Source organism: Schistocerca serialis, chromosome 1 (assembly GCF_023864345.2).
Source record: "Schistocerca serialis cubense isolate TAMUIC-IGC-003099 chromosome 1, iqSchSeri2.2, whole genome shotgun sequence".
Lineage (NCBI taxonomy): Eukaryota > Metazoa > Arthropoda > Insecta > Orthoptera > Acrididae > Schistocerca > Schistocerca serialis.
In genome coordinates this window covers 244,071,376-244,085,843 of record NC_064638.1, presented here as the reverse complement: position 1 = coordinate 244,085,843, position 14,468 = coordinate 244,071,376, and the positions used below count along the sequence as shown (strand labels likewise).

The following is a 14,468-nucleotide window of genomic DNA, read 5'->3' as shown; positions in this document are numbered from 1 at the left end:
CAAGTTCATATCACTGTGTACCACACAGTTTAATCACTTATGAAGTTTAGCATAATTGAACAGTGTTTTATTAGTCAATCACATATTAGTAATTGTCTTACTTTCAACAGGATGGGATTACCCACCCTACAGATTCTTCACTACGTAAATTTTCCTGCAAATGCTTACATGAGTTTATCGTGTGGTCTGTCAGGCAACTTAAACAGGAAGAACTGGAGAAGTCACCACTTAATATTGAAGCTGTAGTGAAACGAATTTGTTTTCTTTGCACTCATCCAAGTTTTTCTAAACGGCTAGGTAAGTGCTTTGGATGTAATTTAACATCTGTATAATTCTATCTTGTATCTTATTACACTCATGTTTGAAATTAAATGGGAAACTGTAATTTGTTGGTAATATTTAGATTTCATATCAATTTTATGATTGAGGATATGCCACCACCTGTCATCTTGAAGGGATGATTGATTGCCAAGAAGTCAAGAGAATATTTACTTAACTAATGATTTTTATTTTTGCTTCTAAACTATTATCGAATCAGACTCACTCCTCCCCCAACACACTGATGTGCATCCTTGTGTGCGTGCTCTCTCTCTCTCTCTCTCTCTCTCTCTTCCCACGCCCGGGTTCGCTTCCCGGCGGGGTCAGGGACTTCTCTGTCTCGTGATGACTGGGTGTTGTGTGCTGTCCTTAGGTTAGTTAGGTTTAAGTAGTTCTAAGTTTTAGGGGACTGATGACCATAGATGTTAAGTCCCATAGTGCTCAGAGCCATTTGAATCTCTCTCTCTCTCTCTCTCTCTCTCTCTCTCTCTCTCTCTCTCTCTCTCTCTTGCGCGCCCACACACACACACACACACACACACACACACACACACACACACACACACCACTTATTAGGCTGGTATCGTTATTGATATGATGGTGATGCTAATGGTTGTTGATGGTCCGAGTTGAGATAACAGGATTGATGGCGAAGAGTAAGACGGCAGGATGTTCAGGGATGATGCCAGGGGTATAGTAATGTGCTGTAAGTGGAGGAAAAAGAGGGAGTAGTCAGAAGAAAAGAGAAAAGGGTGAGTACAAAAATGAGGAAAGAAAATCCACGGTGAAAAATGGTAATATTATGATCTTGAACCATTTGCTAAGGGATTTTAGTATTAGAATTGTTGGTAGCATATGTCTTCATTTTTTGTTAGTCTTTGTGTTGACAATAGGTAATAGTTTCATAAAGGTTTCGACATGACCTGTGAGCAGTATGCCATGATTAGTAATGAGTAATGACTGGCCATGGCGTGGGGAGCTGATTTATTCCTCCACTGCCTCCCCATTATCTTCCACTTCATCCTCTTCGTCCTGATCCTCCTCCTCACACCGATCCCCTGACACCTTGCTCTATTGCATACTCTCGACAACATTAACTCCTAGGACTTTATATACTTCTTATTTTTCACAAACGTAAATTGTCTCTTGTCTTCCTTTTTTGTAGTCACTGTAATGTGAGAGAACTATATTAGACTGATGTAACCAATAAAATCTAAGATTTTGTGCAAAACGTTGTGAAAAAAATGCTTACCTCACTCATAAACTTAGTTTTGACTGAGCTACCTTTTGTATTTTAGAGATAAAACTTTTTGTGTGCAAATATTTTTAGAATTTTCTAAACTTTCACTTTTTTTTCCACAATTTGCAGCTGTAATGTTTTCTTTTGTTGTATGGTAGTTCTTTGAGGTTAATATATTTTAAGTGCGAGTTTTTATTTATCAGTGTTTATGCTTTAATGTTCAAGTTGTGATTTGCTCCAAAATCCCTCTCAAATACTTACACGGGATGTAATTAATAACTGTTCACAGTGTACCGCTGTAGTGTAGTGGAAGTAGAGATGAACAACTTGATACAGGACACATGTCTACCAAGCCAGAAGACAGTTTTAAATTGACCTGCAAAATCATCCTAAGCTATGGCACATGCTCGCTGTGTAAAATTTTAAATTTCTTCTCCTCCTCATCTCACACCATTAGTTTAGTCCATTTTAACAGTTCGAAACTCATTTCTTTTTCACACTACAATAATCCTTGATTATTAAACACAACTTGTTCTTATGGTTAAAAATTGTATAATTTTGAGGCAAAATTTACACAGACATCAATTTTACAAATTTTACATATGAAAACAAGATGTTCTTAGTATTCAAGGATGGCTTTAGTATGGAAAATAAATGAGCTTCAAACAGTTAAGACAAACTAAACCAGTGGAGTAGAGGACAAGAAGATATTCAAAATAATGCACAGTGTGCATGCACTGTAGCTTAGATGGCTTTTGTAGGCCAATTTGAGATTGTTTTCCAGTTTGAAAGATCAAAAGTGTGCTGTATCAACTTTTCATCTCCACATCCTCTACACCACTGTGCACTGTTGTAAACAGTTATCATTTGCACCAGGAAATAAATTACATGTATAATGCCAGGCTGCTGATAATCAGTGCTCTCTGCAGACTCCCATCCTGTCATTTGAGCAGACTGCAAATATATTTGTTGTTAATAGTTATAGAAAGTGACCGTGAGCAAATTTCATACAAAATTCCACATACCATTTTTTAATCATTTGTGACTATATTGTGAATGATACGTGCATAACATTAGTTACATGAGCTAACATTGTTCTGTGCAGGTCTCTCTGTGTGTTCATCTTTTCATGGCCATAGATTTGCTGTTAATTGTTAAAAAAATCATATCATAGTTTTATTTTGGTTTCTAAATTAATTTTTATTTGTTTTGTTTTGTTGACCAAGGATATTTTTCTGATACTCATATTTCCTCATTCAGGTTCAGCACTCGCATTTAATAGCATTTATAGAAAACTACGGGAGGAGAAAACTATTATTGACAGGTTCTGGTTTGATCTTCTTTATTATATGCTAAGTAATCTCTCCATTGCCGACATTGGTGATAGTATAATTGGTGCTGTGAAAGAAGTACGTTCAGCAGTTTATCACATAAAACGAGTACTTCAAGAGAAACCCGATCTTTTCAATCAGGTATGATTTTGATCATTACTTATTATTATTAACAACTTAATATTTAACTGAGGTGATCAGAACACACACACACACACACACACACACACACGGGGGGGGGGGGGGGGGGGGGGGAGAGAGAGAGAGAGAGAGAGAGAGAGAGAGAGAGAGAGAGAGAGAGAGAGAGAGATTGAAACTTGTAAAGAACAATTGGGGGAAGGGAAAGGAAATCCATGGAGAAATACATGTGGAAAGTCAGTTAGATGCACAGCAATGAAAATTGAAAGAGAAGTTCATTGTATTATGTCAGTCATGTTTGCAAGATAATGATATGAATTATTTACAGACAAATTAAAAGACTGGTAGCAGCCAACCTTGGGGGATATCAGTTTCGCTTCCAGAGAAATTTAGGAACAAGTGAGGCATTATGTATCCTATATCTTATCTTAGGAGATAGGCTGAAGAAAGGCAACCTACATTTGTAGGTTCAGAAAAAAGCTTTCAACTATGTTCACTGGATTACACTCTTTGAAATTCTGAAGGTAGAAGGGACAAATATAAGGAACAAAGGTTTATGTATGGCATGTACAGAAACCAGCATGTGGTGTTGAGTCAAAGGACATGAAAGGGAAGCAGTGGTTGAGAAGAAAGTGGGACAAGGTTGTAGACCATCTCCAACATCATTCAGTCCAGGCATTGACTGAGCAGTTAAAGAAACTTTCGGGAAATTTTGTAAAGAGAATGAAAGTTCAGGTAGAAGAAATAAAAACTGTGTAATTCTGTCAGACGACAAAGGATCGATCAGTGGAACAGTAAAGAATAATGTCTTGCAAAGAGTTTACGAAGTAAACATCAACAATAGTAAAACAAAGATAATGGAATGCAGTTGAATTAAATCAAGTGATACCTGAGGGAATAGATTAGGAAATAAAACAATGAAAGCAGTAGATGGGTTCAGCAAAATAACTGAGAATGACTGAAATAGAGAGGCTATAAAATGCTGACTAATAATAACAAGAGAAGCATTTGTGTGACAGAAGCAGTTGCTGACATTTAATATATGTGATTTTAGGGTTTCCTGGTGTAGGAAGATCTTATATTATGATTGGCTATTCAGCTGGGTAGTGTTGTCTAAAAGGGTGATAATTCAGCAAACCGACTTCTTGTCATCTTCAGGCATTCCTGACAACTAATGATATCTGCTCGGTGCTGCCTTTATATCTCCTCTCCTCACCATCCCACCATCTCCAGCCAGCATCTCCAAGTACAGACCTGGTGCAGTGATGGGGCAAGCACAGCATCTGGCATCGATCCAGGGCCTTCAGTAGCTCTGTAGCCAGTGCTGGACATGTATCTCTGCTGTAATGGTGACAATGTTTCTTCGTCCTCTTCATTTGTCATGATGAGGGTGGACCTCCATGTAGACTGCCACTGTGCTCTGAATATGCTCAAAGCTGGGTCCCAGACCTTGCTTAATTGAAACCCACTGTTATATATTAGTCTGTTGGGCAGTTGGATCTCTACAGCTTCTTTGAGAATACAATCCCAGAAGGTACTGGATTGTTGCAACAACTTGGTGTCATAATAAATCATCATATGTCCATGGGAGATGCAGTGCTCTGCCACAGCAGACTGTCGGCTGAATGTTGTCTGTGTGGCATTTATGCTCAGTGCATATCTCCTGTACTGTATGGATACTCTGACCTACATGTGTGTTCCCACACTGGCAAGGGATGTGGTAGACTCTTGGTTTCAGAAATCCTAGGTCATCCTTGACTGATCTTAGTAAGGTTTTCGTCTTGGCTGGTGGTTGGAACATGCATTTGACACTGTGTTTCTGGAGTGTTCTTTTGACTTTTGCTGATGCATTCCCGACATATGAAATAATCACCATTGTGACCACTTTGTCTCCGACGTCAGCAGGCTGTGGCCTGGGGTTTATTCAGCTTCAGGTCTCATTGGGTCTGCTCGTTGCTGTAACCATTTGTATGGAATACAGTGCAGTTCATCTGCTAGACTGTCACAGTCACATTTTGCATGCTCTGTACACTAGTGTGCTTTGGACACCATCTCACTGTGAAGAGGTGTGGCAGCTGCAGGCATGCAAACACAAGTATTTACAAATTGGTTTAAGGGAGACACTGTGTCCTAGCGTGCCGTCTAGTCTTCATTTGATGAAGCACATCCAAAAATGTTAGTTGAGATTTTCCTTTATTTCCATCATGAATTTGATGTTTCTGTGCGACTAATTCGGGTTTTGTAGAAAGTCTTTTAGGTGACATCATCCGTGTGGTCAGATTACGAATGCATCCTCTACATATTGAAAAAAGCACGAGGGCTTGTAGACAGCTGGCTCTAGGGCTGCTGCTTCAAATACCTCCATGAATATATGGGCCATCACTGGTGACAGTGGAAGGCCCATCACTGCTCTGTCTGTTTGTTCAGAACATAGGCTGACGTAAGCATGAATTCAAACAGCTGTGTTAGTGCTGGCCCAAACTTCTCTCCTATGAGGCTTATGGAGTCTCTTTGAGGCACGTTTGTGAAGAGAGATACTGCATCGAAGCTCACCAAGAGGTCTTCTTGGCCTAATAGAAAGTGTTGGAGCTGCTGAATGAAATGTGCTGAATTCTGTATATAGTGCTGGCATTTGCCCACAAAGGAGCTGAGCATCACTGTCAGATGTTTCACTAATTCATATAATGTTGGTACACCAATTTTGCTAATGATAGGATGAAGAGGCATTTCTTGCTTGTAGTCCTTAGGTAGTGCATAAAGTCTAAGTTGCACAGCTGCCCAAGTACGAAGTTTCTTCACCATCGAACCCTTAAGTAGCTACGAGAAGACTCTGAGACAATCATCCTCCCAGCAGACAAAGGGAATTGTATGGTGCTGCTACCAAGTCATATTTACAAACAAAAATTGTACAACTTATTAGATGTCAACACATACAGGAGAACTGAAGATGATCATGCCAACTAAGTGATGAGAGAGACTGCTGAGCTTCTCAAACACACTTTCCCAGACAAGTAGATGGTGAACAAACTTTGTCCACAAGCAACTGCGCCACCTGGACTTAATGGTCTACCTAAAGTCCACAAGCAAGAAATGCCTTTTCAGCTAATTATTAGCAGCACTGGCACAGCAACATTATATGAGTTAGTGAAACAGTTGAAGGTGATGCTCAGCCCTTTTGTGGGCAACTGCCAGCTCCACAAATGGAATTCAGCAGATTTCATTCAGCAACTCCAGAACTTTTCAACTGAGCAAAGAAGACCTAATGGTAAGCTTTGATGTGGTACCTCTCTTCACAATAATACCTCCAAGAGACTGTCTAAGCCTTATGGGAGAGACGTTTGGGCCATCATAATAAAGCTATTAGAATTAGCGTTTATTTCAGCCTGCGTTCTGTTCAATGGAAATTACTGTGAACAAACATATGGAGCAGTGATGGGCTGCCCACTATCACCAGTGGTGGCCAGTATGTTTATGGAGGCATTTGAAAAAGCAGCCTTGGATTTGATTGTCTACAAGCACTCGTGCTTTATTTGATCTGTAGACTAGATGCTTATAATCTGGCCACATGGACGATGTCACCTACGAGACTTTCTGCAACATCTGAATTCTCCGTAACAGAACATCATATTCATGATGGAGATAGGGGAAAACCAAGTTATATTCCTGGATGTGCTTGTCAAATGAAGATCAGCACAAAGTGTGTACTGTAAACTGATACATACAGATTTGTACTTGCATGCCTCCAATTGTCATGCCCCTTCACAGCAAGAAGGTGTCCTAAGCACATTAGTTCACAGAGCTCACGAAATCTTGGACCATCTGTCTAGCAGATGAATTGGAGGATGTACAGTCCAGAAAGTACATAAAGGAAGCATTCAGCAGATGTGTCTCAGCCATCAGGAATGCCTGAAGTTGGCAATATGTCAGCTTGCTGAAATATCACACCTATTAGATGATGCCACCCAGCTGAAAGTCCAAGTACTACTCAAGAACATCTAATAGAAATTTAAATATTAGGAAGTATTTTCTGAAGGTATTTGAGAATAAGTTTTCTTGAAATGTAGTGCTGTAGAAGAGTGCTACAGATTAGATAAGTAGCTTGAATAACTCATGAGGAGATACTGAATGTAACTGGGGAGAAAAGAAATCTTTGGTATAAATTTACAAAAAGAGGGGGTCTGGACATACTTGCTTAGTCTGGTCAACCTTTATCCGTACTTTTTTTATTTAGTGGTCTTCCTTTGGTATTGAACATTACCAACAGATTTTATTTTCTTTCTCGTCCTTCCTTCCTTGTTTTATTCATTCTTATTATTACTATTTTAACTTCAGTTATTTAATTTCGCTACCCATCAGTTACCCACTATGTACCCTAATCCTATACCACATTATTACATTCATTCCGGAAACATGCTTTCACTCTAGCCAAACTGCAATCCCACATACTTTTCCTCCGGTCCTGCTTAACGTTTGGAATTGCCCCTAAAGGACTTACCTTAAAAGTTCCCATCTCTGGGTGCAATCCCTCCTTCCACCAGTCTCTCCTGGACTTCCAGAACCTTCAATCCTTAGCCCTTACCCAACTTGTCCTGAATCTCTACACTACTTCGTGTAACCACCACTCCCAACAGTTCCTATCTCTCTTCAGAGTCCTCTGCCTCTCAAACCCCTGCTTGGAGAACACACTCAGGAACATCATCCTAGAAGCCAGCTGCAAACTTGAGTTCCATGCCACACACCACCTGAAAAAACTATCCACAGTGCTAGTGCAACACCTAAGAAGTGGGATCCCTCTCCCTATCCCTCACAAACACCAACCACAACAGCACCTTCAACAAACCCGCCTCATAGCCAACAAACCTAGCCTAGCCACCCTACTACATCAAAGACACAAACCACTTCCTAGAACGCCTCAAATCCATTCCCATTCCCCTCCCACCTGAAACCTTTCTTGTCACCATAGATGCTACATCCCCTTACACAAACATCCCACATACCCATGGTCTCTCTGCCCTTGAACACTACCTCTCCCAACGCCCACCCAAAGATTTTCCAAAAACCTCGTTCCTTATCACACTAACCAACTTCATCCTCACTCATAATTACTTCACTTTTGAAGGCCAGACCTACAAAAAAATCAGAGGAACGGCCATGGGAACCAGGATGGCTCCGTCCTATGCCAACCTCTTCATGGGCCGCATGGATGAGGCTTTCCTGAAGACCCAACAGCTGCTTCCCCTGGCTTGGTATAGGTTTATAGATGACATCTTTGTGGTCTGGACTCATGGTGAAGAAACACGCCTTAATTTCCTCCATAATCTCAACTCCTTTTCGAGTCTGAATTTCACCTGGTCCTTCTCCAAAACCCAAGCCATCTTCCTGGATGTTGACCTTCATCTTGTTGAAACTCACATCCACACCTCTGTCCACATCAAACCCACAAACAAACAACAGTACCTTCACTTTGATAGCTGCCATCCATTCCACATCAAACGCTCCCTTCCCCACAGCCTAGGTATTCATGGCAAATGTATCTGCTCCAGTGATGAATCCCTCAACAATTACACCAATAACCTGACCAGCGCTTTCCTCTCCCGCAACTGCCCTGCAGACCTTATCCACAAACAGATCTCCCGAGCAATACATTCCTCCCTGTCCAACAACAATGTTCCTACCGCCAGACCACACAGAAGCATTCCCATTATCACCCAATATTATCCTGGCCTCGAATACATCAACAAATTACTCCGCCAGAGATATGACTTTCTCAATTCAAGCCCTATTTGAGATCATCCCTTGACAATATTCTCCCCACACCACCCAGAGTTGCCTTTCGTCGCCCCCCTAGCCTCCGTAACATCCTTGTCAAACCCTACAATATTCCCAGACCACCTTCTCTACCCAGCGGTTTCTACCCCTGTAACCGACCCCACTGCAAAACCTGCCCCATGCTTCCCCCCACAACCATCTACTCCAGCCCTGCTACTGGTGAAACATACACAATTCAAGGCAGGGCCACATGTGAAACAACACATGTCATTTATCAGCTGACATGCCTGCACTGCACAGCCTTTTACATCGGTATGACGACAACTAAACTGGCTGAGCGCATGAATGGGCACAGATGTGCTGTCCGCCTAGGAGATGTCCAATACCCAGTAGCAGGTCATGCCCTCCAGCATAATTCTAGGGACCTAAGAACCTGCTACAACGTATGTGCCATTTGGCTTCTCCCACCCAACACCAGTCCCTCGGAACTGTGGAGATGGGAACTTGCACTCCAACACATCCTTTCATCGCGCCATCCCCCTGGACTGAACCTACGTTAACCAACCTCACTCCCATTTACTCTTCAGTCTTCTTCTTTTTCCCTCCCCTCTTTAGCCATTCACACATCTTTTCATCCTACATAGTTGTGTTTATCTTTATACTATATACCTCTTTACTTCTGTATGCATCTTCTTTGGTTTGAACCTGGCACAATACTTAACAGTAGAATATCTTTGGCTTCCCTCTCACTACTGTGCCACCATCCTTGCTATCCTCCCTGTTTACCTTTCCCTGTTGCTTCATAACCTGGGTTGTGAGTAACTGAATCCACTTTCCCTTCTTCCCTTCTCCCCCCCCCCCTCTCCTCCCCCCTCTCCTCCCTGATGAACTTTGGCAGTGTCCATTTGCAACACGCAACACTGTAAGCTGTAAATGTATATAATAATTAATTCACAAGGTGTAGTGGTACCCCCCCACCACCACCAATCCAGACACCTGTTACATAGATGTAAAGAAATTAGTTCACAAATATGTTACCCAAAGTCACAAGTGGTTTGACATGGACTGCATGCATACAATGTACAAAACCAGCTAGCTGCTACAGAAGGGGAATGTGAATGGTGAAAAATGTAATTCTGCAATTCCGTTTGTAAAGCTAAAATAAATGCTGTATTTCACTGGTAGTTTTCATTAAGTAAAGTATTATAATTATAAATAGTTTTAATGGAACCTATTTCCCAAAAGTAACATTATATCTGTTTTATGGTAAGAAAGAAGTAGCCCCCAACAAAGAGACACGTGACATGAAACCTGTAAGATTTCAGTGAAAATACTGCCCATGTATTTAAGAAACATAAAGGAACTTCATTAGAAAGGAAACTTTCATGTAACTTAGAATCCAGATTTAATTTTCGTTTTGGTTTGACTGGAGTTACATTATTTTTTGCTGCAAGAAACTACAGTAATGTTGTTGTTGTTGTGGTCTTCAGTCCTGAGACTGGTTTGATGCAGCTCTCCATGCTACTCTATCCTGTGCAAGCTTTTTCATCTCCCAGTACCTACTGCAACCTACATTCTTCTGAATTTGCTTAGTGTATTCATCTCTTGGTCTCCCTCTACGGTTTTTACCCTCCACGCTGCCCTCCAGTACTAAATTGGTGATCCCTTGATGCCTCAGAACATGTCCTACCAACCAATCCCTTCTTCTGGTCAAGTTGTGCCACAAACTTCTCTTTTCCCCAATCCTATTCAATACTTCCTCATTAGTTATGTGATCTACCCATCTAATCTTCAGCATTCTTCTGTAGCACCACATTTCGAAAGCTTCTATTCTCTTCTTGTCCAAACTATTTATTGTCCATGTTTCACTTCCATACATGGCTACACTCCATACGAATACTTTCAGAAATGACTTCCTGACACTTAAATCAATACTGGATGTTAACAAATTTCTCTTCTTCAGAAATGCTTTCCTTGCCATTGCCAGCCTACATTTTATATCCTCTCTACTTCGACCATCATCAGTTATTTTGCTCCCCAAATAGCAAAACTCCTTTACTACTTTAAGTGCCTCATTTCCTAATCTAATTCCCTCAGCATCACCCGACTTAATTAGACTACATTCCATTATCCTTGTTTTGCTTTTGATGATGTTCATCTTATATCCTCCATTCAAGACACTGTCCATTCCATTCAACTGCTCTTCCAAGTCCTTGGCTGTCTCTGACAGAATTACAATGTCATCGGGGAACCTCAAAGTTTTTATTTCTTCTCCATGAATTTTAATACCTACTCCGAATTTTTCTTTTGTTTCCTTTACTGCTTGCTCAATATACAGATTGAACAACATCGGGGAGAGGCTACAACCCTGTCTTACTCCCTTCCCAACCACTGCTTCCCTTTCATGTCCCTCGACTCTTATAACTGCCATCTGGTTTCTGTACAAAGTGTAAATAGCCTTTCGCTCCCTGTATTTTACCCCTGCCACCTTTAGAATTTGAAAGAGAGTATTCCAGTCAACATTGTCAAAAGCTTTCTCTAAGTCTACAAATGCTAGAAACGTAGGTTTGCCTTTCCTTAATCTTTCTTCTAAGATAAGTCGTAAGGTCAGTATTGCCTCACGTGTTCCAGTGTTTCTACGGAATCCAAACTGATCTTCCCCGAGGTTGGCTTCTACTAGTTTTTCCATTCGTCTGTAAAGAATTCTTGTTAGTATTTTGCAGCTGTGACTTATTAAACTGATAGTTCGGTAATTTTCACATCTGTCAACACCTGCTTTCTTTGGGATTGGAGTTATTATATTCTTCTTGAAGTCTGAGGGTATTTCGCCTGTTTCATACATCTTGCTCACCAGATGGTAGAGTTTTGTCAGGACTGGCTCTCCCAAGGCAGTAATGGCAGGATAAAAAGAAAATGAAATTATATGCAGGCAGATAGTTGTTCTTAAAAGAGCTATAAAAGTGTCACAGAATATCTGACTTAACATCGTATTAATTTCTTTAGTTATTCTTGTAATGCTGTTGGTTCTTAAGGATGTGGTGTCTTACTTTACATTGCTTCTCTTGGTCAGCAGTCTTTATTACTCTCTAAGAGTTCCAGCATCTCTCTATTATTGCTGTTTCTATTCCACTCTTGGAAGGAGCAGTCCCTCATACTAGAAGTTATTGATTCAACCATCTTTCCTTTAGACTCGTGGAACTCAACCTCATTTTTGCAAACAAGTAATTGCTGTTATTCAATTTATAGTAATTTATGTTTTGTCAGTAATGTGATGATTTAGTAATGGACTAGATTTGTAATGGAACTGTTTAATAGCATTAAAGAGCCTTCCTCAAACTACTGCATCTGCACAATTCTGTTATCTTAAATCACAGAAATATTTTTGGTAACTCTTAGCCAAAACTATGTATGAAGAAGTGATAAAATACTTTGAAAAACATACAAAAAAATAACATTAGGCTACCATTGCTCTTAGTATGTTTCACACATCCAGGATGTTGTATGTTGTAGAAAATGCACTGAAAAAATAAATGTTGTAAATAAAAACAAATGTGAACAATTAGAGGTATACAATTTATTTAAAATAAAAACAAATGTGAACAATTAGAGGTATACAATTTATTTAAAAAATCCCTTGTTCATTTGCTCTGTGCTTATTTGTTCCATGAGTAGTCAAAAGTTTTTTTCCCAAACCAATTGTTACATCTTAGAAATGTAAAAAAGAAATGAAGAAAGAAAATTTAGAAGAAAGCCAGTTACCTTTTGGGTTCTGTTGTAAGATGGGTGTTCGTAATTCCAGTAGTATTAGTATGACCAGTTGTTGGGAGTTGTATATAAGACATCTACATAGTGAACATAAAGTGTAAACAGTTTTCGTTGGTAAGAGCAAAAATATTAAACTTTTCTCACAGTTTGTTTTTGAAACAAGTTTGTAAAATAATTAAAAGCTGCAAACATGTTCTGTAGTATTTTTCAAAGTGATGAAATGCATACAGTTTGGATATACAGGTTGTGTGGTAACACTATTTCTAAATATTTTCATTCCATTTTATGGAAGTAGACAGTGACAATAAATTTTGTCTCATTGCAGATCAGCGAAGTTCGTCATAAACCACCAGAATTTGATGGAGTCCAACTTATTCATGCTGTCACATGGCTGTTGAAGCAGTGTGGCTCATTACAGATGGACTGCAGACGAACATCCATGGATTTGGTCATGTGTCTTGCGTCACTTATACCAGGTAGGTGTGTGTGTGTGTGTGTGTGTGTGTGTGTGTGTGTGTGTGTGTGTGTGATGGTCAAAGAGCAGATATTGTCTCAAATGTACATTTTGTGACAAAAGTCAGATTGACTCAGGAAATTATTTTTAAGTTCAGAGCGAGACAGTGTTTAGATAATTCTTCAAAGTTCAGAGACTTTTCTCCAAATCAGCATCAGCATTCTGCCTGTACCACTTCTGTAATGTTGTCGCTGTCGGTGGTGGTGATGCCGGCCGGAGTGGCCGAGCGGTTAAAGGCGCTACAGTCTGGAACCGCACGACCACTACGGTCGCAGGTTCGAATCCTGCCTCGGGCATGGATGTGTGTGATGTCCTTAGGTTGGTTAGGTTTAAGTAGTTCTGAGTTCTAGGGGACTAATGACCACATCAGTTGAGTCCCATAGTGCTCAGAGCCATTTTTGTGTGTGTGTGTGTGTGTGTGTGTGTGTGTGTGTGTGTGTGTGTGTGTGTGTGTGTGTGTGGTGATGGTGAGTTGAGACAGGGTGGCTGTTTGTGCATAACCAAGTGAAGTAAGTGCCTGGAAGGACAGTGCTGCATTATGGAACTGGGTGATATGCAGAATTCTCGTAGTCTCTTTAAAGTGTAGTATTCTTTTTTGGTCCTTTTCTAGAGGAATATAAAATGTTATACAGAAAGCTGAATGTAATTTTCAACTACTCATTTTCTATAAATATTAGAATAGTTCCATGTTATCCTCTCTGAAATCAAACTCGGCACAGACTCATTACCACATTCACATAACAGCCTTCATTCATGCTTTCATATTTCAACAGTCTGCCCGCATCCTTATGTAACTTCATTGGTCCAGCTAATTTTGTCATACACATCATTGTATTTCCTTCATCATTCTATATTATTTAGGTAACCAATTACTCAATCTGAATGCTGAGTCTGACCATACGTCTTATCAAATCACCTTTTCAATGCATTATTCATTTCCATTTGCAACAGTTTGTCTACATTCCCTTTCAAATTTATGACCCGATAACCATTAGATTTGGTGTGTAGTTGAAATATTTGAAACATAAATGATCTCTAACACAGTTTCCTGTTGATTCATGGTTATTTAGTTTGTTAATTATGAATCTTTTTGGTGAAACTGTTATTGAAATTGGGTAGCTTCATCAATCATTGGTCTTTGTTGCGACAAACATTATAAACATGTGTTTTATTCAGGTAGAAACATTCAAAAAATTATATACTGACACCAGAAGCAGTCACTAATGGTCACATACCAAATGAAATACTGCGTATAAAATTCCTTGCAATTCCACCAGGTAGAAAGTTAAAACTGAGTCAACACATATAACCTAATCAGTTGGTTTATTTTGCAATTTTCACTTCCTGTTGGCTTATCTATTTACCTTCTGGGCCATTAAAAAGTATTTATTCA

The 14,468-nt window shown here is 39.9% G+C and overlaps 1 protein-coding gene across 1 annotated transcript in view; it reads left to right on the top strand.

Annotated features, from left to right (window-relative positions):
* Window positions 1-14,468, top strand: part of LOC126463715 (DNA-dependent protein kinase catalytic subunit-like) — a 475,012-nt gene that overhangs the window by 120,766 nt on the left and 339,778 nt on the right. Inside the window, exons 15-17 of the mRNA XM_050096185.1 lie at window positions 111-297; window positions 2,819-3,030; window positions 12,887-13,037. Of these exons, the coding sequence (XP_049952142.1) occupies window positions 111-297; window positions 2,819-3,030; window positions 12,887-13,037 (550 nt within the window). The remainder of the gene's footprint in view (window positions 1-110; window positions 298-2,818; window positions 3,031-12,886; window positions 13,038-14,468) is intronic.